The 23,304-nt window shown below is 56.0% G+C and overlaps 3 protein-coding genes across 3 annotated transcripts; 1 reads left to right on the forward strand and 2 right to left on the reverse strand.

The window, feature by feature from the left end:
* Window positions 1–80: 80 nt before the first annotated feature.
* On the reverse strand, window positions 81–1,242 carry GLTPD2 (glycolipid transfer protein domain containing 2; the record flags this gene model as incomplete). Its single annotated transcript, XM_040628320.1, has 2 exons — window positions 81–623; window positions 719–1,242. Coding segments are annotated over 2 exons (1,062 nt in total), but the record flags the coding sequence as incomplete, so codon positions are not given.
* On the forward strand, window positions 1,241–4,329 carry VMO1 (vitelline membrane outer layer 1 homolog). The gene is made up of 3 exons (XM_008687941.2): window positions 1,241–3,484; window positions 3,596–3,711; window positions 3,973–4,329. Exons 1-3 carry the CDS (start codon window positions 3,299–3,301, stop codon window positions 4,268–4,270), a joined length of 600 nt encoding a protein of 199 aa, XP_008686163.1. The 5' UTR covers window positions 1,241–3,298; the 3' UTR covers window positions 4,271–4,329.
* Window positions 4,330–5,174: 845 nt separating this feature from the next.
* On the reverse strand, window positions 5,175–11,947 carry TM4SF5 (transmembrane 4 L six family member 5). Its single transcript, XM_040629891.1, has 5 exons — window positions 11,490–11,947; window positions 6,208–6,288; window positions 5,734–5,870; window positions 5,344–5,527; window positions 5,175–5,266 (listed from the first exon to the last, which is right to left on the reverse strand). The coding sequence occupies exons 1-5, from the start codon at window positions 11,664–11,666 to the stop codon at window positions 5,252–5,254; spliced, it is 594 nt and encodes a 197-aa protein (XP_040485825.1). The 5' UTR covers window positions 11,667–11,947; the 3' UTR covers window positions 5,175–5,251.
* Between the last annotated feature and the right edge of the window lie 11,357 nt (window positions 11,948–23,304).

Genomic DNA, 23,304 nt, shown 5'->3' on the forward strand with positions numbered 1-23,304 from the left:
CCCCCCCCCCCCCGGCTTGCCTCGGCAGTGCGGCCCGCTGGACTCGGGGCGTGGGGCTGTCGGCGGGTGCCCGCCGCGGGGGGCCTCAGGCCAGCTGGAGGAGGCCCCGCTCGGCCAGCAAGCCCTGGGTGCGGTTGTAGACATCCTCCAGGGTGCCCGCCACCCGGACCAGCGCGGCCCGCGCCTCCGCCTTCCCGGCGCCCGGGCACGCGAGCTCGAGCCAGCGGTCGCGATCCGGAAAGGCGAGGAACGCGAGGCGGGCGGCCTGGCGGACCAGCCATGGATGGTGCGGGCCCAGGGCCGTGCGGTACGCGTCGCTGCACTGCACGCCGGCGTCCGGGCCTCCGAGCGTCCCGGTTGCCACCCGGTGGAGGCAGAGCTGGGACCAGCGCAGCGCTCGGTGCAGCAAGAGCAGGATCCGTGAGCCCGAGGAGCTGGCGGTGTCTGGAGGGGCGATCCCGGGGCGCTCCAGCAGTCCCTCCCGCCGCTCCCACGCCACCATGGCCGTCAGCGACGAGTAGTGCGCCGCCTCTGGGCCGTGCACCCGAGCCTCGAGGGCTGTCACTTTGGCGAAGGCCTCGCTCGTGGCGAAGGCGAAGATGGAGCCGAGGGGAGTTAGGAACCTGCGTGTTCGGTGGCGGGCAGAGCGCGGTGGTTGGAGAGGGGGCGGGGGAGCCCTGGGAGGCGGGCGCCGGGTGGGGGTCGCGAGACCGCTCACCTGACCAGCGCCTTCCATCCAGCTAGGTACTGCGACAACGCCACATCCCCTTCGGGGTTCAGACTGGCGTGGAACGGCCCCATCACGCGGCCCAGCACCCCCTGGGGGCCTACACACTGAGGCTCTTCCCACTCGGGGGCCTCCAGGGGACCCGACTGCAGCGGGACCTGGGGGTAGACATGGGCGGAAGGCGGCGGGAGCAGAACCCCTAGCCCGCTGGGCCTCCTTCGCCCAGCAGCCCAGTGGGGCCCTGCAGAAATTACTCCTGTGGCTGGCCTCTCTCCTGCTGTACTCGGCTTGGGACGGGAGAGGCGAGACGAGGAGCAGGACCCGCCCGTCACCAGATCCTCAGCCTGACCCCGCTCCCCGCGATCGGGGTCCCACCCGGAGCCCCCGGTCCCAGCCCTGTGTCGGGCATACCTGGACAGGCGGCGTTCCCTCGGGAATGCACGACTGTGTCCCGGCTTTGCAGCCTGAGACGGCGCCTGGGGAGGGGCGAGGCCTAGCGGTGAGGGCTCGAGGAGGGGGGTTTAGGTCCCCCGCGCTTGGCTTCCCGGTTCCTCCCAGAGCATGAGGGAAGAGACCACTCACAAAAGCTCCAAGCACAGAGATAAAGTAGCAGCAGCAGCAAGAGGAGCGCGAGAGGAATCGTGCGGCGGAACCAGCGCAGCGAGGCCATCGGAAGCAGCGCGACCCCTACGACTGCTGCTGGGGCCGTAGCCCCCTCTCCAGCCCCAAGCCAGTCCTTGTCCCTCCACCTCGGGAGAACCTTGCGGTGCCCTAAGTTGCTAAGGGTTAATAATTAACCTACTAAGTCCCCCTTCCCCTGTGCCCTTTGCCCCAGCGGGCAGCATCCCAGCGGCGAAAGACAGGATGATGAGGATTTGGGGGGATTCGCCAGATGAAGAGGATTGGGGGGGGGGGTTCGGCAGCAACCACACGTCTCTGCGTTTGCTGTCCGTGTAGGGGCAGGTTGTAGTGAGAGGGAAGAGGGGCTGGGGTGAGAGCCAGTTCCCCCACTGAGCAGTGGTGTGGGCCCTTCGTTAACTCTGGGCTTGAATTCCCACCACTGTAAATTGAGGACAATAGTAGGTACTTTGTCGATCTCATCTGAGGATTAAATGATAACATATGTGCAAACACCGTACATGGAAAAACTTACCACAATTGCTCCATAAATCTTAACCTATGAAGTTCAAACATAGGGCACCTGGGATCCAGGAAGCACCCACTTCTAAATTCGCAATCCTGTCTCCAGGGGACCTGTCTTGACGTGGATGCTTTATACTTTAGGCTTTAACCGTTTACATTTTTGTGGTTTAATTTCTTTTAAACTCCAGATTGGTTCTGGTTCTCAGGTTATTCATTTTGTGTGTGATTTTTTTTTTTTTTAAGCAATCTCTATGCCCAACATGGGGCTTGAACTCATGACCCCAAGATCAGGAGTTGCATGCTCTACGGACTATGCCAGGCAAACCCACCTTCCACATTACTCTTCAAACCAAACTTTATTAACTATTTCTGCATCCAGGCCCTGTACTAGGCCTCAAGAAGACAAAAGAGAGCCTTCAGAGAGCTCAAGGTCCATTGGAAAATGTATCATCTGTCTCCCCCACGCAGATGTGGGCTCCAACGAAGACAGGGGCCTTGTTTTTCCTGGTTGCTGTCCTATTTCCAGCACTTACAATATTGCCTGGGCCCAAATACATTATTGCTATATAAATATATAGCGAACAAACACAGGAAAGTGTGTGGAGAGCAGGCAAATCCGTGGTGCGCCCCTCAACAAATCTGAGCTACTTGTTTCTCTTTCCAAATTAGGAGCCCACCTGGTGGTCATAGTTAGGAAAACATTCAGGGGAAGGACCCAGGAAGCAAGGAAGAAACAACATCTCTTGTTCTAAGGGGGTTCTCAATCCCCTGTCCATAAACTTCCTAGAATTTTTCCTGTCTGTATATTTTCCTCTCAGGGGAAGGGGTACCCCAGACTCTCTGGGATTGGGTATCCCAATCACTGAGAAGATCCTTTCTAGCTCCCACAGTTCCTGGATTCTTGCCCCATCTCTCCCTCTAATGCTCTCGCAAATCCTGGAGGTCCCTAAGGTTGCCTCTGACCAATCCTGTCCAGTATGTCGGAGCACCACTTCCACCCCTAGAGTGACGGCCCTCCACTTCCCAGTGTTGGAGCGTTTCCCAGATTGCTGACCTTGACCTTGGGCAAGTTGCTTGCCATTTCTAAGCCCCAGTTCCGTCATCTGCTGAACGGAAAGGGTAATCCCCACCTCTCACACGAGTTGTGAGGATTGAATAACAACACCTTCAGAACAAAACCACAAGTCAGGGTCTACACTCAGTGTTCAGTAGGGGGTGGTTTATTCAGCTGCTCAGCTCTCTCTGCCCCTTCTCTGCCAGCGCTGGGAGCCTCTGTCGCCCTGAGCGGAGAATGGAGGCTGCTGGGTTCCCGGAACGGATTAGTTTCGGGTGTCACTTAATCCAGGAGGCCCTTCCGTAATCAGAGCCTACAGAGGGCCAGAGGTGGTATAAATCAGTGCGAGGGGCCCAGCTCACAGAGGCCGCAGGATGGGGAGGAGGGCCGGAGCCCAGCTGCTGCTGCTGCTGTGGGCCACCTGCTGTGGACATGCACAAGCCAACCGCCTGAGCGACTACACGTCGGTCATCGACGTGACCAACGGGGGTCCTTGGGGCGACTGGGCCTGGCCCGAGATGTGTCCTGATGGATTCTTCGCCGGCGGGTTCTCTCTCAAGGTGGGGGTTCAGGCCTGGGTCTCCGAGGAGGGAGGTGCACGACCCCGTGCACGGGAACACAGGATGGCTATCTTTGACCTGGTCCTCACCCCTCCGCTCCTCCCGGCCCAGGAGGAACCCCCCCAAGGCATCCCTGGTGACGACACCGCTTTGAACGGGATCCGACTGCACTGCTCACGCGGGAACGCCGAGCGCAACACGCAGGTGGTGGAGTCTCAGTCTGGAAGGTGCCAAGGGCCCCCCCGGGATGCAGATATGCCCCTTACCCTCTGTTGCACTCCCACCCTCCCCGCTAAAATGCTCCTCCAGGGCTGTGGGGCAGCTTAGACCTGGGGAGTGGTTGCAAGACCACCCCCCCCCCGCCCCTCAGTGGAGGTCGGGTGAGGAGACCCCACCCACCGGGGTCATGCAGCACCCCGCGGAGGAGTCCCCAGGGATGGGTAGGGATGGGGGGGGCCAGAGGTAGCGCTTCTCCCCTTCCGTGGTAGGTGGGGCGCGTGGAGTGAGCCCCTGTGGTGTCCCGGCGGTGGCTTCCTGGTGGCTTTCTCGCTGCGCGTGGAGGCCCCCAGGACCCCAGGGGACAACACGGCAGCCAACAATGTGCGCTTCCGCTGCTCGGACGGCACGGAGCTGGAGGGGCCCGGCCTGGCCTGGGGCGACTTTGGAGAATGGAGTAAGCCCTGCCCCAAAGGCGTGTGCGGTTTGCAGACCAAGGTGGAGCAGCCGAGGGGCCTCCGGGACGACACCGCACTGAACGACGTGCGCTTTTTCTGCTGCCGCAGTTAACGACCAGGGCGCCCGCCCCGGGGCCAGTCCCACCGCTCGCTATTAAAGCTTCTCTGTGCTGGCTCTGGTCTCGCTTGTTTCAGCGGTAGGAAACGGCGTCTCCCTGTCTTCCTCCCAGCCCCACACTGCGCCAGGCTCAAATTCCGGTTTGGGCTCAGGAGTCCCGGCAGCCCACTGAAAGTTAGGGACCCATAACCCAGGAAAATGCCCTGAAATACAGTTTTGCGCCCAAGTTAAGGAAGTCCCTGGCTTCCTGAGGGCGTCTGCAGACACCTCGTCCTCATTAAGAGCTCAGGCCGTTTCCTTTCTGAACTACCAGTGACCTCAGACTGAGAAACTTCTACCAAATTAGGGGAAGATAAAGCTAAACACCTTAAGCTTTCCTTTTGTAGAGTTTAAGCTAAACTCTAGTCTTTTCCACAGTTTCCTTCCTTTCCTTACAAAAGTGAAAGAGTGGCTTTTCCATGTTTGGATTTCCGCCTGGGATTTGCACCTGGGACCTTGGTCCTTGTTGCTCCCCGCCTGGAATCCCCCAGCTACCCACGCGGCTAGCCCATGCACCAGATTTCGGCTCCAATTTCACTTTCTCAGACTTCACCTTATTTTAAAAAGCCCCTCCATCAGCCAATGCCTATCCCACCACCAGCGTGTTCCTTAAAAAGTGAAGTAATCTATTGCCTTTTTTTTTTTTTTAATGTACCCATCTTACACCCCTGGATTGTTAAATTCTTTGAGCGCATAGAACTTGCCTGTCTTGTTTACCACTGTACTTGAGCGCCCACGAACAGCTCAACAACCACTTGCTAAAACTGGCTGGGGTCCCCAACAGAAGCGCCCCCGGGGCCCTGTGTATCTGGGCGCCTTCGGGCGCTCGTGCGCAGAGGGCACCATCCGAGACGCGCACGAGACTTCAAAGGTTTATTTCCAGGGCGGGGTGGGCCAGTCGGGCGTCCAGGAGCGAGCAGGGCGGTCAGTGGAGCCTCAGTGAGGGGTGCCCTGCGGAAGAGAGAAGGTGAGGACGCAGCCAGGGAGCAAGGAGGGTCCCGCTCCGGCTCCAGCCCGCGCCGCCCCACCTCCTTCTTCCGGCAATCGCCGCAGAAGACGCCGAGGGCGGCGTTCACCAGCTGCACCCCGCACAGCACGATCTCCAGGCACGAGGCGGCCACCAGCAGCGAGAAGAGCGTCACGTTCCAGGAGACCACGCCCGGCGGCTGCTCGCACAAACCCCACAGAGTGCGGTTCTGCAAGTACGAGCCTCTGCGGGGGGGGGGGGGGGGGGGGGGGGGGCGGGCGGGCAGGGTCACGTGAGAGAGGGAGGGCACTCGGAGTGCCCGCCCCCCAGCCCCGCGCAGGCGCCGAGCGGGGGTTGGTCCACGTGGAGGGGCTCCAGCGAAGGCGCGCCTGGTTCCCGGGCTCCCGATCCGGGTGGGAGAGGCAGGGAAGGGGGGCGCGTGAAGTCTTACTCGGTGTCTTTGAAGTGGTAGTCCCACCGGCGGTCCATTAAGCATTTGGGTCCAATTCGGAGCCCGGCTCCCGAGACCGAGAGGCAGTAGATGGCCCCCAGCAGCCCGAACGCCGAGGAGAAGATGGAGCGCAGCATCTGGGTGCGCAGTGCAAGGGGGGGTGAGCGGGGCCGCCTCCTCCCGCGTGCGCGCACCTTACCTCGCTCGGCTCCAGGCGCGCGAGAAATACATTTCCCCGCAAAGCCCGGGGCTGGCCCTTAGCTGCCCCTACGAGCCAGAGGCCGCGGAGGTTCGTGGGGGTCCTGGTCCGCTTTGCAGGCCCACGGAGGCCGAAGTTGGCGGGGGCCAGGGAGGGGCGAGGCGGAGCTGCGACCTTGCGGGGGAGCTCCCGTGGCGAGGGGGACCTTCAGGTGTGGCTCTGCGGAGGCCGGTTCAGAGACCCAGCCCCGAGTCCTGCCCGCATTTGGGTCTTACCCGGCAACGATTTCCACAGCAGCCCACGCCGCAGCAGCCCTTGCCCCCCGCGCGAACCGCCGCGATGCCCGGACACAGCACCTGCGAAGGAGGGTCAGTGTGACAGGAGCCCCCCTACCCCCCTGCGTCCTCCACACCTCACGTGCATCGCGCGTCCGGTGCTCACCTCCTTCTGGAGCTGCCTGGGGTGCCCTCAGCCCTTTGGACTGTAGAAGACCTTATCTCCACTACTCCTGGAGCGCCGCCTCTGGGTTCTGCCTTTCTGTAACATTACTACTTACGTCCCTGCTTATGTGTGTTCAGACTGCAGCCTCCACGCGGGCAGGACCCAATGTCATGACATCCTCCACAAATCTTGACGCCTAGCAGGTGCCCAACTGAGACGGAGTCAGGGAGCCTGGGGTTCAGGCCGACCCTGTGCTCACTTCACACTAAATGAACTGATTCCTCTCTCTGGGTCTTCAAGACCTAACTCACAGGGCTGTGCTCGGGATTTAATGAAATAACAGGTTGACCTGAGGTCAAGACTGGCTCGATAAGTATAAATCCCCTGGGCAGTAGGAAGGAGCAGTGGTGCTGGAGTGTCGCGGAGGGGGGGAGGAGAATGTTAGTGAATGCTCTGATGGGAAGTGTAGGGACCCCCAAGGTCCAACCCTGGTTCTTTTTGTCCTCCTTCCTCCCTGTGGCCCTCCTCCCAGAGCCCACCCCTTCTCAGGGCATCCGCTGTCCCCTCGGACAGTACTCACCCCCATATTCAAATCCATCTGCTGAAGGATATGTTCCTTTCAGTGTCTCGGTTTTAGCTCAAACCAGCCCGCCTCATACTGACCTCGCAAGTCCCCCAAAGTTCCCCAAATCCACCTCCCTGTGACCTTTTTTGTCTCCGTCAGAGGAAATATTCTTCAGGTCACCCACACTAGAAAACTTGAATTCTCCACACCCAGCCAGACCTCAAGTCTTCTCAACTTTTCCTCTAACAGTTCTTGAATGTGTCTGCCCTTTTGTCTGCACCGTCCGATCCTGGATCACCTCCCACAGGGATGACGTTCTCAGCCTGTCTACGAGACGTCTGTATCTCTGGGCCCGGTGCTGAACACTCCATCCTACATTCCTCCCACCAGAGTGAACTTAGCTTTCAACGGGGCTTTTCTCTGCCCAAAGCCTTCAGGGTCTCCTTCCAGAGAGTGCCCCATCAAAACTGAGCTCTCTGGGGGCGCCTGGGTGGCTCAGCCAGCAGAGTGTCCCACTCTTGGTTTTCGGCTCAGGTCATGATCTCAGGGGTGTGGGATTGAGCGCCACGTTGGGGTCCATGCTCAGCGTGGAGTCTGCTTGGGATTCTTCATCTCCTTCCCTCCTTGTCCCCCCCACCCCCCGCGTGATGCACACACACTCTCTCTCTAAAATAATAAATAGAGGTGCCTGGGTGGCTCAGTTGTCAAGAGTCTGCCTTTGGCTCAGGTCATGATCCCGATGTCCTGGGATCAAGCCCCGCGTCGGGCTTCCTGCTCAGTGGGGAGCTGCTTCTCCCTCTCTAGCTCCCCCTGCTTGTGTTCCCTCTCTCGCTGTTTCTCTGTCAAATAAATAAATAAAATCTTTTAAAAAATAAAAGGAAAAAAGAAAATTATAAATAAATAGTGTTAAAAAAAGAAGACTGAGCTTTAGGGAGGCATTTGAGGCTCCGCACTTTGGCGCTAGCCTTCATTTCCTGCCCCGTGCCAGGTTCTTTGCCTATCGCCCATCTCTGGAATTCCAGAGTGCTCGTCTCCTCCCTGCGCACCTGCTCCCGCCCAGAGCGTGCCAGGCAGCATTTGTTCCTCGCTAGGGGTGGGGCCGGGGGATTTGATTCTGTTATCTCAGTCATCGTGACCTCATAAAAACGCCCGTAGAGCTGAACGGAGTCCTGCCGGATGCTCTCTCTCCCTTCTTCCAAGTCTCCCGGCAGGTCTAGAACCAGTCCTGGCCCCTTTGCTTCGCCTCTCTGGGGAGGACACTTAACTGGAAGCTTCCGGCTCCAGACACTTAGCATTGCCTTTGGGACTGACCAGTTTCGAGTGACCTACCTCTTTGAGATGTCTACTTTCGTACTCACAGTGTTTAATTCCTTTCGTTGTCCAAGCTCCCCTGTCTTACTCTCTGCCCTCTACCCTGTGCCGAGAGAAAGGTCACGGTAACGTGGAAGGAAACACTGAGTTTATAGCTCGAATCTGCTTGCTTGGCCCCTGGCCCATTCTCAGCCACGATCAACTCTCCCGGACAACCACAGTGGCCTCCGTCTGCTCTTAATCCCCGGCTCACCTCCAGCTCTTACCCCCACAGCGACCTTCTCGATCCGGCAGGGTGCGGAGCAACTAGAACTCCCCTACTTTGCTGACGGGAATGAAATTGGGGTCAGAACTTCAGAAAACTCTCTGGCAATGTCTATCCACTCTGAATACACGCACACCTTAAGAATCAGCAGTTCCACCCCTAAGTATCCATCCAACGAAACTGCAAACAGAACTTCACCTAAAGACATTTACAGGAATGTTTACAGCAGCATTCTTTGTAATAAACCCAAGTTGGGGCCTATCCAAATGGCCACCGACGGTAGGATGTTTAAATTAACTGTGGTCTAGTCACACAGCGGAATGCACCAGAAATAACAGACTACGCGTCTACATAATGATACAGATGAAACTCACAACCCCATGTCGAGCTAGAGGACCCAGACACAAAATTGTTATCCTGGATGGTTCCACTTACATAAAGCATGGAACAGGCAAAACTAGCCTACGGGGTTAGAAATCAGGGAGCGGGGAGTCTCGTGGGCGTAGTGCCTGGTGTGGGAGGCCTGTCTGGGATTCTGGCAATGACCTGGATCTTGGTCTGCGTGCTGGCTACATGGCGGGTTCACTTGGTCAGAATTCACCGGGCTGTCTCCTAAGGATCTGGGCGCTTCTCCGTAGGGCTTGAAAAAAAAGTTCAAAAGCTCAAAACATGGTAAAAGTTCCTCGAATAGCTTCCTGTTGTACTTAGAGTGAAATCCAAATTCCTCACGAGGGTGTGCATGCCCCGGCCCGTGCCCACCTCGGATCTCGTCTCATGAAACCCTGGCTGTCCCAGCCGCGCATGGGTGTCCTCGGGTGTGCGGGCTCAGGCTGTGTCCTTGCCAGCCCCCTGTCTGCGGGGCGGGGTCCTTCGCTTGTCTTGTGGGGTTCAGTTCAGATGTCGCCTCATTGAGGCCGTCCTTGAAAATGCTGTAAACGGGGGTGCCCGGCTGGCTCAAAAGGTAGAGTGCGTGACTCTTGATCTTGGGGTTATGAGTTTGAGCCCCATGTGTGGCATGGAGTTGACTTACAACAAATTAAAAGTATACTCTTGGGGCGCCTGGCTGGCTCAGTTGGGTAAGCATCAAACTCTTGATTTCAGCTCAGGTTGTGATCTCAGGGTCGTGGGATGGAGCCCTGCGTTTGGGGGTGGGTGGGGGTGGGGTGGGTGCTGTGCTTAGGATTCTCTCCCTTCCTCTCTCTCTGCCCCTCCCCCTGCTCACATACCCACCTCTCTCTCTCTCTGGAAAAAAATTAAATAATAATTTTTTTTAAGTATACTCTTGGGGCGCCTGGGTGGCTCAGTCGGTGAAATGTCTGCCTTTGGCTCAGGGTGTGATCCCAGGGTCCTGGGATCAAGCCCCGCATCGGGCTCCCTGCTCCGCTGGGAGCCTGCTTCTTCCTCTCCCACTCCCCCTGCTTGTGTTTCCTCTCTCTCTGGCTGTCTCTCTCTCTCTCTCTCTCTCTCTGTCAAATAAATAAATAAAATCTTAAAAAAAAAAAAAGAAAATTCTACAAACACCCCCCCCCCAAGCTTGCTGCTTTGCTTCCTTGGTGGTCCTACTCCTGTCGGAAATCCTCTTGCTCATTTGTTTACTTTGCTCGGGACTATTAGTCAGGGCCCGTCAAGTTCGGGGCACTGGACCGGGCAGGCACCGCACGGGGCAGCCAGCGAACAGGCAGGCCTTGCTCGCACGGAGCTCCCGTTCCCTCTTTGTCTCTTTGTGATACTGCGTTCTCCCCAGCGGGGACCCTGGGGAACCCAGCTCCAGGGAGAGCAGGGACCCGAGGCCTGTGTCCCCGGGGAGCAGCGGGGACTGTGTGAGCCAGCGGCTCAGGGCCTGGAGCTGGGAAGAGCGCAGCTGGGAATGAGCATGAGTCGGGGGGGCATGCTCGGCATGGGGGGGCCACCCGAGAGGCAGGCTGGTTAGATTGCAGGGAGGTGGGCGTGGTGGGCTGGAGAGGGGTGCAGTGTGACGCTGGGGGAGTGTGTAGGGAGGAGTGTCACTGTGGACAGAGAAAGAGGCAAAAAAAGGTGAGCCCTGGGGGCGCCTGGGTGGCACAGCGGTTAAGCGGTTAAGCGTCTGCCTTCGGCTCAGGGCGTGATCCCGGCGTTATGGGATCGAGCCCCACATCAGGCTCTTCCACTGTGAGCCTGCTTCTTCCTCTCCCACTCCCCCTGCTTGTGTTCCCTCTCTCGCTGGCTGCCTCTATCTCTGTTGAATAAATAAATAAAATCTTTAAAAAAAAAAAAAAAAAAAAGGTGAGCCCTGTCCCGGGGACCTTCATCCATCCGGGTCGTTCCATCTGAGGAGGGAGGAGCCCTACTGGGGAGGTCTCTTGTCTTCAGCCCATGATGCTGTTCAACTATCCCGACCTTCCAGAAGTTCCCCCAAACAGGGAGGGGTTGGAGGATGGGGATGAGTGCCTCCAGGAGAGGCGTCTCCCCTCCCCCCACTTCTGACGGTCCGAGGCTCCAGAAGACCCGGGCACCTTCTCTACCATGCTGGCCTGAGTTCTGGGTTGAGGCAGCACCGGCTGGCCATCCAGACGTGTGGGCCGCAAATGAGGGGACTCGGAGGCGACCGGTGGGGTGACAGAGCTGTGACCCTGCTCCTGGGTCCAGCGTCCCCACACCCACCCTCCATGCCCGTTATCATCGTGCCCTGATAAGTGCCCACACAGCCAGCTGTTTCCTCTCCTCTGCCCCTGCGGTGAGCTGGTCTAGCATCCGGGGCCACCAGCACTGGTCGGGACGGCTAGGACGCCCTCCCCACCCAGGAGGGTCTCTGCTCAGACGCTTCCTTCCCTCCTTCTCCTGTCCCTTGCAAGTTCAGCTCAGGGGCTGAAATCACAGGCGCTCAGTAGCTGGGGGCAGCCTGGGAGGCTCCAGGGGACAGGTCCCCGCCCATGCCACTGCTACCCCCACCCCGCTCCCTCCCCCTCTGCCTGTGCTCAGGACCCCAGCCCGCTCACCATCAGGCCCCCGCCGAGGAAGCCGGCCATGAGCCAGACTTGCAAGCTGAGGTGGCTGGTGTCGGTCCAGTCCGTCTTGCCCTGAGGCACCAGCAGGAGGGCATTGGCCACGATGCAGACCAGGGAGAGGGGGATGAGGGAGAGCCCCACGAAGCGGGAGCACTTTCCAGTGCACATGGCGAGGCGGCCACGAGGATGTGAGCCCGGAGTGAAAGTGAGCCCGGATTCCCAGGTCCAGAAAAAAAAAACAAGCCAGGGAGCAAGGTACAAAGGTCGGGGAGGAGGCGTGGCATCTGCTGGCAGGGAGAGATAAGGGAGAGAGGCAGGAGACCACGCAGAGGGGGTGGAGGTAGGGGGCTGCTGCCCACGAGGTGGAGGGAGGCGGCCGAGGGGGTGGAGAGCTTGACACGGAGGAAGTGGCCTGAGGTCAGTGCGAGCTTCCTCCTGTCCTGCACGCACCTGCTGCTCTCAGCACGTCCCCTCCGGCTCCCCGCTGCCTTTGTGACTCAGCCCACCCGATGCCTCCTCGAGGGCATGAAGGCTGGAGCGATGCCACGTCACGCGTGGTGGGCCGTGGGGCTGAAATGCCACCGTGTGAGAAGCGTTTTGTAAACTGGGGGTACGCTCAGCAGTTGTGCGGTGGCCCCGTCATTTCCAGTGCGCCCACGAGGAGGGGCCTTCCTGGAAGGAAACTAAAAGGATGCTGGTGGACCCTCATTGTCAGCTCATTTCTGCTCTCAGTACTTGTTTAAAAAGCCCTCCTCCCAGGGCACCTGGGGGCTCAGTCGGTGAAGCGTCATGATCCTGGGGTCCTGGGATCGAGCCCCGCGTCAGGCTCTGCTCAGTGGGGAGCCTGCTTCTCCCTCTGCCTCTGCTGCTCACCCTGCTTGTGCTCTTTCTCTCTCTCTCTGTCAAATAAATAAATAAAAATCTTTAAAAATAAAATAAATAAATAAAAAGCCCTCCTCCTGCTGAGGCCACCACCTGTCTCTCAGGGGCTCTCCCTGAGGACTGATGGATTTGAGCCCTCTGTGCCTCCAGCCTCCGTGTTTGACTCTGTGACAGCTGCAGGGCCCAAGCCAGTCCTGTGGTAATCAGTTTCCAGTTTGGGTCGTTGTCACCTTTGGTCGAAGGAGCTCTGTCTCTGTCGGGGTGCTGGCCTTCCTGGTGGCCTAGCGTAGCTGCAAGGGAAGGCCTGCCAGCAGGAGAGCAAAGTCAGTCGTCGAGAGGGAAGAGCCGAGAGATGGAGAGAAAGAGTCTTGAAGCCTGATCCAGCTATGCCTGAAGCCTGATCAACGCTTCTAGGTTTTGGTTCCTTGAACCAGTTCAAGTGGTGCTTCCGTCAACTGCAACGTGGAGAGTCCTTTTCAATGCAGAGGTGAATTCATGAAGCCCCCGCCGTGCGCAGGGCCCGGTGGTGGAGACCGTGGGGACTCACAGTCGGGGTGTGAGAACCAGATGCAGGCCTAGGGAGCAAAACAGAAAGTGAAGGCCCCAGGAGGATGTGGAGTGCCGTGGAGAGATGGGGTGGCAGGACTTCAGAGGGTGCATGAAGACGTCACACAGACGGCCGTGTCCAGCAAGTGGCCCTCACATAGCTTGTCCAGGCAGCCCACTGAAGCCACTACAGAGACACGGAAAGTGGGGAACGCTTATCTCTCAAGATGAACGACAGAATCGGGGAGGGACTCCTCCTGTTTATAAGATAACTGGAGGGGTGCCTGGGGGGCTCAGTCTGTGAAGCGTCTGCCTTCGGCTCAGGTCATGATCCCGGGGTCCTGGGATCGAGCCCCACAGCCACTGAGGCGTCCCAAAAATGAACCTGGGTTCGTCCTGAAGAGCTGTGTCATGAAAGGATACGTCCAGGCAGCACGAAAGGTCACCTAGAAAGGAACAAAATCAGTGTGGCCCGAGATTTCTCTGCAGCCCTAAATGCCGGAAGACAGGAACAGGGTCCACGGTTGTGACAGCAAGCAAAGCCCTACGTCCCAAAGGTCGTATGAATATCCAAGGTGCTCTTTGTGTGTGAAGGGCAATAGAATCACATTTCTGAGAATGCTTGGGGCTGAAACACGACTGTGTCTCTTTCTTCTCCTTTGTGACGCTTTTTACATGTAACTGAGGTCACCGAGAGATGTAATAAAAAGAAAAATCCCCCAGATGGGGAAGTCCTGACACAACTCTAAATAATTTTTGTAAAATTTAGTTGTGAAACGGAATGTCAGTTTCAAAAAGAAAAGCCTTTTGACGTGAGAAAAGAACATATGTTAAAAACTTGTGCTCTGCAGAAGGAGAAGATGAGCCACAGGTGGGGAGAAAGAATGTGCAAAGGACACAGATAATCAAAGACTGTTATCTGGGACGCACGAAGCACTCTTGAAACTCAACAATCAATGATTTAAAAAGAGAACAACCCGATTAAGAAATTGGGCAGAAGGGGCGCCTGGGTGGCGCAGTCGTTAAGCGTCTGCCTTCGGCTCAGGGCGTGATCCCAGAGTTCTGGGGTCGAGTCCCACGTCAGGCTCCTCTGCTGGGAGCCTGCTTCTTCCTCTCCCGCTCCCCCTGCCTGTGTTCCGTCTCTCGCTGGCTGTCTGTGTCAAATAAATAAATAAAAAATCTTAAAAAAAAAAAAAAGAAATTGGGCAGAAGACCCAAATAGACACCTCACCAAAAAGGGTGTCTGGGTAGTAAACAGCATATAAACAGAAGTTCCACATCGTGTCGTTAAGGAAATGCAAATACCGTAGGACAACGGGACAGCGCCGCACACCTGCGCCAACGGCCCAAATCCAAAAGGCTGACAATACCAAGTGCTGACGAAGATGTGGGGTGACGGGACTCTCAGTGCCTGCTTGTGGGAGGGCCACGCAGTGCAGCCACTTGGGAAGAAAGTCTGGCAGTTTCTTATAAAACCAAACATTTTCTCACCATATGATCCCGTAATCAGGCTTCTAGGTATTTACCCAAGTCAGTGAAGACCTAGGTCCACCCAAAAAACTGCACGTGGACGTTTTTTGCGGCTTTCTTCTGGCTTGCCTAAACTCGGAAGCCCCCAAGATGCCCCCTGGTAGGGGAGCAGATAAATAGACGGTGGTCCATCCGGACAACATGCCTTTTCTAGCCCTAAAAAGCAATGAGCTTTCAATCCATAGAAAGGCATAAATGAGACTTGAGCACTTAACGCTAAGTGAAAGAATCCGATCTGAAAAGGCCACACGCTACGTGATTCCAGCCCTAGGACGGGTTGGAAAAGGCAAAACTCGGGGGACGGTAAAAAGGGCCGTGGGTGCCCGGGGTTGGGGAGGGCAGAGGGTTGGACAGACAGAGCAGAGTGCGTGTTTGGGGCAGGGAAATTCTTCTGTGTGATGCGTTCATGGCAGATCCGGGCTGTGATATGTGTTTGTCAAAACCCAGGGAGTGTCCAACACCAGAAGGAGACCGCACTGTAAACTATGGCCTTGGTGATAATGATGAGTCTGTGTGGGTTCACGAACTGTAAGGCACGCACCACGCTGCAGGGGGGGGGGGAGCGTTGGCCGTGGGGGAGGCCAGGGGGTGCCTGGGGGTGTAATGGGAACACTCTATACTTTCCACTCAATTTAGTAGCCCTAAACTGCTCCAGAAAATAAGTTAGGCTTAAAAAAAAAGTCTCCAAGCTAAGGGAGTAGATCTTAAAAGTTGTCATCACAAGGAAAAAGAAATTGCGTCTATGTGAGGCTATGGGGTCAGGGACACTTCCGCATGTGTCACATCATCGTGGATCCGCCTTAAACCTACGGAGTGTTATGCCGGCTGCGTGTCCGTCTTCCGAACCTTCAAAAAGATTGCACTGTGTTTTCAAACGGAGACCAAAGGCTAAGGTGCTTAGAAAGGCACAGAAACGGTGTAGTGGGGCGAAGATTTGGGGAGCGCAGGAGTCCGCTCTGTTGTCGACAGCTGGAAACCGGGGAAGGAGCAGCGTTGGGGACGTGTCCCTGGGGACAGTCGTGGGGGGCTCCTGAGAAATGCTGCGTCAGCACGGCCCTGCGTCGATGATGACCGATGGTCGATGGCACAGAGCGTGGGATCCGGGTGGCCAACGCACACATCGGCAGCTCCATCGGGACACGATTCAGGACAGTCAGCCTCGGAAGACACGTCGGAAATACGAGAACGAGTTTATTTTGCAGAGAGCTGTCTCTCCCTGGGATGCGGCCGGGTGATTTTTCAAAGGGCCTGAAGTTCGCATGAAATACACATTTTTAGCGTTAAGATAGCATCGTGTGACAGCCTAACTGGCGTTGTTTTTTCTTCGCGAGGCAGAGTGAGAGACGGGGCAACAGTCGCAGGTGTTTGAGGCTGAGTGAGACTCGCTGAGCAGCGGGTCTCAGGGGCCCAGCTCACGGCACCTGCCAGCAGGGTCCCTATGTAACCGGGGAGGAAGGCGATGAAGGATGTATGCCGGGGCAGCGGCTGAGAGAGGCGGGGCGACAGCAGCTTCGGATTTGGGGATCAGGGAATCGGAGCCACAGAGACGGACGCAGGAGGCCCGTCTGGCTCTGCTCCCAGTCCAGTGCTCCTCCCGCCTGACTCCGCACACCTCCCCTGCCCCGGGGGGGGTGTGTGTGTCTCGTTAAAGTCCTGCGGGAAGTGAAGCTGTAGGGGCCTACGCGTCCCAAACACTGAACCGCCGAGCCCCTTCTGGCCGGTGAGAACATTTTTGAAAGTTCTGTAACCGACTGAGCGAGGGGGAACTGGAGAGAATTCCAGGCCGGGGGAAGTGGATGGGGAGCTGGGGTGCAGGTGTGCAAGCTGGGGCCTACAGATGTCAGCAGCGGGTCTGCTGGACATAGGAGTAGGAACTCACATCATAGCGCTGGAGAAGCTGTTTGCCGGGCTCTGAGTGTCCGATGCGCAGTAACTCCCACCCTCTCGTAACCACCCACGAGGAATTGGAAGGATGCCATCATCCCTGTTTCGCAGACGAGGAAACTTGGCTCCAGGGTCTGAGCTCCTGACCTCGATGCCCTGGTGCTTCCACTCAGAGAGGGGACGCCTGAGGACGGGAGGAGAGGTGGTGGAGGCTGGCGTGGCCCAGGAGGCCGGCAGGTTCTGGGCAGAAGCTCCGGGGGCCACTGGAGGCCAGTGTGATTGAGGAAGGGGTCAGAGATGGGGGCAGAGAGGAAGGCAGGGGCTGGGTTTTGTGCGGCCGTGAGAGGCGTGTAGGGGCTCTGGAGGGTTTTAAACAACAGGGTGACATGATTCTATTTACTTTTAAAGAGACCGTTTCGGTGGAGTCTGGAGCGGGGACTGAAGGGGGGGTGCAAGCAGGGAGACCAGGTGTCGGGAGGCTGTGACAATCCAGGTGACAAGTGACGTGGGGATGGGGGGCACGCGGTCGAAAAGCCACGTATATCCGTGTAACTTCTGGCCGTCCCAACACATTCACTACCGTCGGCCAGAAGCCTTTCTGCTAACACACACGGTCGATGAACCCATCTTTCCTATATTCTTACAATATGTTCTTACAATAAAGTAAGAGGAAACATGATGAAGAAAACCATAAGGAAAATACATTTACAGCGAGGTACAGTATTGACGGAAAAAACCCGCATAGGAACGGACCCGTGCAGTTCAAACCGTGTTGTCCGAGGGTCAACTGTATGTTCATTTTGGGGTCACTCCTTGCCCCGCACCATCTTCCTAAACTGGGGACCACTGAGCCTCAGGAAGAGCCACCAGCAGATGGTAGCCCAGCTGGGAAGGCAAGGCGCTCGGGCCCCTCCGTGGGTTCCCCTCTGGCGCGTTATTCCGGGGGATGATTCATCCACTGGGGCGCCCTAACCAAGTGCCCGGACTTGGGGACCTGGACAGCGGGAATTTACTCTCGCTGCTCTGGAGACCCGAAAGCCAACACGCAGAGGTCGGCAGGGCTGGTTTGTTCTGCGTCTCCTTTCTCTGGCCTCCTTCTCCCTGTGTCTTTGCGTGATCTTCCCTCTGTATGTGTCTGTGTCCAAATTCCCTCATTTCATAAGGACATCAGTCTCTGGGGGTGAGGGCCCCCTGTAGTGACCTGTAACTTAGGTAAAGACCCACCCTCTGGGTACGGCCACGTTCTGAGGTGCTGGGGGCTAGGACTTCAACGTAGGACCTTTCAGGAGCCACGGCTGGGCCCTAACAGGGACGTAAATCTCCCCGCCTACTGTGGGGCCAGATTGGAACAATAACGGCCCCCCGTATCTGTAATTCCATCAACATTATCTGGGGAGGGCAGGAAGGTGATGTTTACCTTCTTGATTTAATTGGGGAGAATCTTGGCACATTATTTTACTCTCGACTTCACACCAAGAAATACAAGTTAAAAATGCTTTTAAGGGGTGTCTAGGTCCTGATCCCGGGGTCCTGGCATTGAGCCCCAAGTCGGGCTCCCTGCTCAGCGGGGAGTCTGCTTGTCCCTCTCCCCCTGCCCCTCCCCCTGCTCGTGCTCTCTCTCTCTCTCTCTGTCTCTCAAATAAATAAGTAAAATCTTTTTAAAAAAGCTCTTAAATTTTTAAAGGAAACATTAGAGACACACAAAATGGGGTGTATGCTTTCCGAAGCCAAGTAGGAGGTCAAAGCAAACCAAATTCAATCCACATGGACGATAAAGCATCGAGGGAAAACAGAAAGCATAAAATAGGGAGACTCATTATGTGAAACACACAACAATTCGTGTACATGGTTTGATCTCCTCCATGAAAAACATGAATGTCTTCAAAGGGAGCTAATTGCCAAAATCGTGTTAGTGGCCTGGCCTCGGGGGAGGGGCAGGGTGATGGGACACAAGATGGGGAGGGGACTTCCTCCTTGCGTCAGTGAAAAGGCACTTTGACTTTTGGATTTTATTGTTGTGTTGGGGGTTTTTTATTTTTTCATTTTTCATTTTTAAACATTTAAACCTTTTTTTTATTATTGTGTTTTTCCTTAAAAATAATAAATGCAGAACAGAATTAAACCGTATCGTACAGAGCGTGTCTTGTTAAAGGGCCATTTTATGTTGGTATGGGTATATTTACAGTTATTATGTAACAGCCGTAACCCTCAGGCACTACGCCATATTGTATGGAAACATACAAAGCCGAAATAGTTAGCAAGAAACTGGGAAATTGTCGGAAATATACCAGCATGGGAAACTGGAGCATAACTCACCAGCCTTTGGCAGATGAGGTAGGAAAAAATTTGCGGAGGTACAAAGGCATTGAGAGTCTAAGCGATGATAAGGTTGATTGATTAATTAGCCACTCACGCAACAACTATTTATCGAGCCTGTACGATGTGCCCCAGGCCTGTTGCTGGATCCCAGGAACACAGCAGTGAACGTGACGTCTTCATCCCGGATCTTGATTCGGATGATATTTATTGACCTTTGTATCTCATAAATGGAGAACACACCCTCTTCGATGCCAACGGAACAGTCACAACTATGGATCGAATATTAGACTCTGAAAGAAATACCCAATTCCTCAAACCCGACATCGTACTGGCCACATTCTCGGACCATGATGCCCTACACCGGAAACTTCCCAATGTTTAGGTAACAAAATCCAACCCCTAAAACAGTCCTAAATAATTTTTTTAAGGTTGTTATTATTTTTGTAGTCATCTTTCCACCTAGGGCCGCTCGCTCTTCTGACGGAGCTGGCCAGGCGCCCCTGGCCTAAATACGTTTTCGCTCAATAGGAAAATCCAAATCGTAAACCTCAGATGATTATACACAGACAATGAGACTAGTCACGGCAAAACCTGAAGCACTGATAACACCAGATGATTGAGTACTGGTGATTAGTCAGCCTTGGTACCAGAGACACGTCCTACTTTATCTTATATCATCGTCACGACAGGCACAGCACGGTGCTTGTGTTGTAAAGTAGGCCCTCAGCAACCATTGAATGCATGTATGTGGCTCAGACAAATTGATAACTTGCCTGAAACCACACAGCGGGAAGCAATCAAGCTGGGACTTGAACACGGGCCTGTCAGACTCTGATTCTCGTACTTGTCACAGCCGCGTCGCATCACCACTGGGACTGATGCAGTATGCATTGGGGAAGAGCGGAGCGTTAAGCTGGTTTTATCCCAAACCAGCTCTCTGGGACTTTTCACGTACTCGCGTGATATTTCTCTTTCTCCCCTCTCTCCTTTTTTCCCTTCACAGCAAAGAGGTACGGAGGACTTACTTTACACTAGGCATTGCTGAATACGCCAGGGGTTCAGTTGGGACAGGCGAGCAGTGAGTGCATCAGCCATTAAGTGCACAACTCGACGTGATGATGACTTACGAAGAAAAACAGAACGCGTTTAGGAGCTAATGAAACAGCGGTTGAGGACTACTTTCGTTAAGGAGACGCAGGAAGCCCTCTTGGCGGCGATGGCAGCCAGGAAAGAAGGAAGGTCGGGGAGGCAGAGTGTTGTGCAGACAGCAGCACGTGCCAAGGCCCTGCGGAGACCAGTGTGGCCTGAGGCAGGAGCGGCAGAGGGATGGAGTGGTCCGAGCTTGGGGAGCCAGGGGAGAGCTAAAGAGGTGAAGAGGGAGCTGACCCCAAGATCTGGGCCTGGTGATGGGATGAGGGGGCCATTTATCAACGTGAGGATGCAGGGGAGTAGAGGAGTGGGGCAGGGATGGGAGAGGGAGGGGAGTCTCAAAAAGAAGGGAGAGGCTGAGAGACGAGCCAGAGCAGGAGGGCCCAGCACAGAGTCTCCGGGCACAGTGGGAGGAAGACCAGGACAGCGTGAGTCCTGGAGGCCAAGGCCATGTTTCAGGGAGGGTGGGCAGGTCAGTTAAATGCTCCCCAGACGGGGAGAACTGACCACTGGGTCTGGCAAGATCATCTCGCCGAGGGCACTCCCATTGGGGTGGTGGAGACATGAAGTGGAGAAAGGGTGACCAAGACATTTGAGGGACAAATTCAACACCAAAGACCAAGGCACAAACAGAAAAGAAGGACTTTGCAGGGAATGGCCATGATGCGAAGGCCCGGTAGTCAGACGGGGTGTTTCTTTTCTGGAAAGATAAGAGCTAGGATGGCTGGCCAAGGTTGGCAAGGTGCTGCCATCTGGGGAGAGAGGTGGTTGAAGTCCTCACCTCGGAGGGACTGCCAGCAGTGCTGAGAGCCTCCCGGTGGCTCCGGGGCAGACTCGCTGCGAGATCTGGCCTGTGTCTCTCTCCAGCCTTGTGCAACAGCTCGGGCAAAGTCCCCCGGTCGCTCGCTCGGTGGAGCTTGGCTCAGGCACCCTTGGGGTTCTGCAAGTAAGGTGGGGGGAGAGAAGACGGGAGAACTGGGAGTATCTGCTTCGGGCTGGGCAGCTGGGTAGACACGGGGTGAGGGCAGACGTGAACACCCGCACAGGGTGGGGGACGGTGACCATGTGGACCGGCCAACAGACTCCAGAGCCCGAAGGGTGAGGCCGAATTGCGCAACTGAGCGCAGCAGAGAGGGCCTTGGGGGAAGGAGGGCGGCGTGCCTGAAATCAGGAGGCTGGGAGCTGTGCCGCTCCTGGTAACGCCGGGGTCCTAGGGCTCGGCGGCTGGAGTGTGTGGCCGAGGTGGGGCGAGGCCGCAGGGGACGGGGGCTGGCGGGGTGCTGGGTGGAGTGCAGAGGCTGTCAGTCTACACCGATGAAGACATGCGTCACGGTGGAGAAGTGAACGTAAGCCCAATGCTGGAGGCCTCCGCCGAGCGGATAGAAGCTGGAAGATGCGTGCGAGCGGAGGGGTGATGGATGCCCAACAGCTGGCTGGCGTGGGCTTCCAAGGGCCTGGGGTTTGGGAGGGAAGGGAAATTTTTTGGAAGCCACAGCAGGGAGGAGGAAAGACACCTGCCGCACCTCAGGATATGTGGAATGTGGGGGAGACACCAACAGTCTCTTCCAAAGAGTTGCTTTGGAGCAGAGCCAAGTTTCCGTGAGAACAAGAGGGAGGAGCCCGGAGCACAGGGTTGGAAGGTTGGTTCGAGGCAGGGTCGGGGGGAGGGTAGGAGATCGTCCCTCGGGGATAAGGCCAGGGGACGACGGATGCCCTGGCCAGCGTGGACAGGGCGAGAAGGCCTGCTATCCCGGTGAAAGATGGGGGTTTGTTTTACTTGCTGAGTCTGTCTCGGGCTTGGTCTCTCTGGCACGTTGCTGTAATAACGGCAATGCTCGTATCTGCTGACTCCTTGCTGTGCTGTCGACCCTTCTCAGCCCTGACATGTACTGCCCCCCTTATCCTCACGACTGTCCCCCTTTGGCAAGTGGGGAACCCTGCACAGGGATTGCGAAGCGAGGAAGCAGGGAGCCTGGATTTGAACTCAGGCATCTGACCCCTACCTAAGCCTTGTCTTTATTTTTTTTTTAATTTTAAGAAGGTATTTTGTTCTCTCTCTTTCTCTCTCTCTCTCTCTTTTTTCTTTTTTTAATGTTAAGTGCTACACCCAGTGTGGGGCTCGAACTCACGACGCCAAGGTCAAGAGTCACAGAGTCCTCTGACGGAGCCGGACAGCCGCCCCTAAGAAGGTATTTTATTTAACCTAATATATCCCAAATTGCTGTCATTTCAACATGTAATCAACATAAAATGTTATCAATAAGATATTTTACGTTATTTTCGCCATACTAAGTCTTCAAAATCCAGTTTGCGTCTGAAGTCAGACTTGCCACGTTTTTCATGCTCAGTGGCCGCACGTGGCAAGAGGCGCTGCACTCTCTCTAAGGCTTGGCTCTCGTCGCATTGCATTCCACATCCCGCTGTGGTGGCGAGGCGGGCAGTGCCCGATGGGGGAGGTGAGCTTTCCACCCAGCTCACCCATCCATCTCCGGGAGCCCCCTGTAAATCCCTCCACGTATTTCAAAGAAAAATTGGCAAAAGGGTTGGTGATTCTTTGCATGGCCAGTCATGGAGGAGAAAAGGGCTCTCATAGGTAAGCCATTCTCTCTGCTCTGGGAGGCTGTGTGGTTTTTCCAAGAAGCAGTTTGGGGTGGTGGTTCAAGGCACATATTCAAGAGCTGGGTTGCCTGATATGTTTCCAGGTTACCCTGCTTGACTGTGGTTAAGTGACGACCTCCCCATGCCTCAGTCTCCTCATCTGTAAAATGGGGGATACTAATAGCACCTACCGGTTTGTGCCGAGGATTACATTTATTCATATACGTAAATTAGGTGCTGAGAACACACTCGGACACGAGTAAGCCCTTTGTGCATATTTGCGCTTTCCACTTTCCGCGCCAGCCCGAGGGAGCGTGCTTGCAGAAGAGATTCTCCGGGGTTCTGGGGCTGAATCTGCCTGCGTTCAAACCAGGTCTGTCTAAATCCAGGACTCATGGCCTACCTCCAGCAACTGATTGGACAACTAGACAAGTCTTACACTCCCAGGGCCCACTTTCTCCCCAGCACAGAGGGGAAGGATATCTTCTTAAAATTCCTTTGTAAATGCCAAGTGACGGTTCTCTCCTGGGCACAGTGCAAGGGCATAGTTCTAAAGAAGACAGACCAGTCTCCCCTTTCATGAAATTTACTTTTCCGAGTGTCTTGGAGGAAGAGGCATAATAAATGTAAATAAATAGGGGCGCCTGGGTGGCACAGCGGTTAAGCGTCTGCCTTCGGCTCAGGGTGTGATCCCGGCGTTATGGGGTCGAGCCCCACATCAGGCTCCTCCGCTATGAGCCTTCTTCCTCTCCCACTCCCCCTGCTTGTGTTCCCTCTCTCGCTGGCTGTCTCTATCTCTGTCAAATAAATAAATAAAATCTTTAGGGGGCGCCTGGGTGGCACAGCGGTTAAGCGCCTGCCTTCGGCTCATGATCCGATCCCAGGTTCCTGGGAGAAA

This window comes from Ursus maritimus, unplaced genomic scaffold (genome assembly GCF_017311325.1).
Source record: "Ursus maritimus isolate PB19 unplaced genomic scaffold, ASM1731132v1 scaffold_14, whole genome shotgun sequence".
NCBI lineage: Eukaryota > Metazoa > Chordata > Mammalia > Carnivora > Ursidae > Ursus > Ursus maritimus.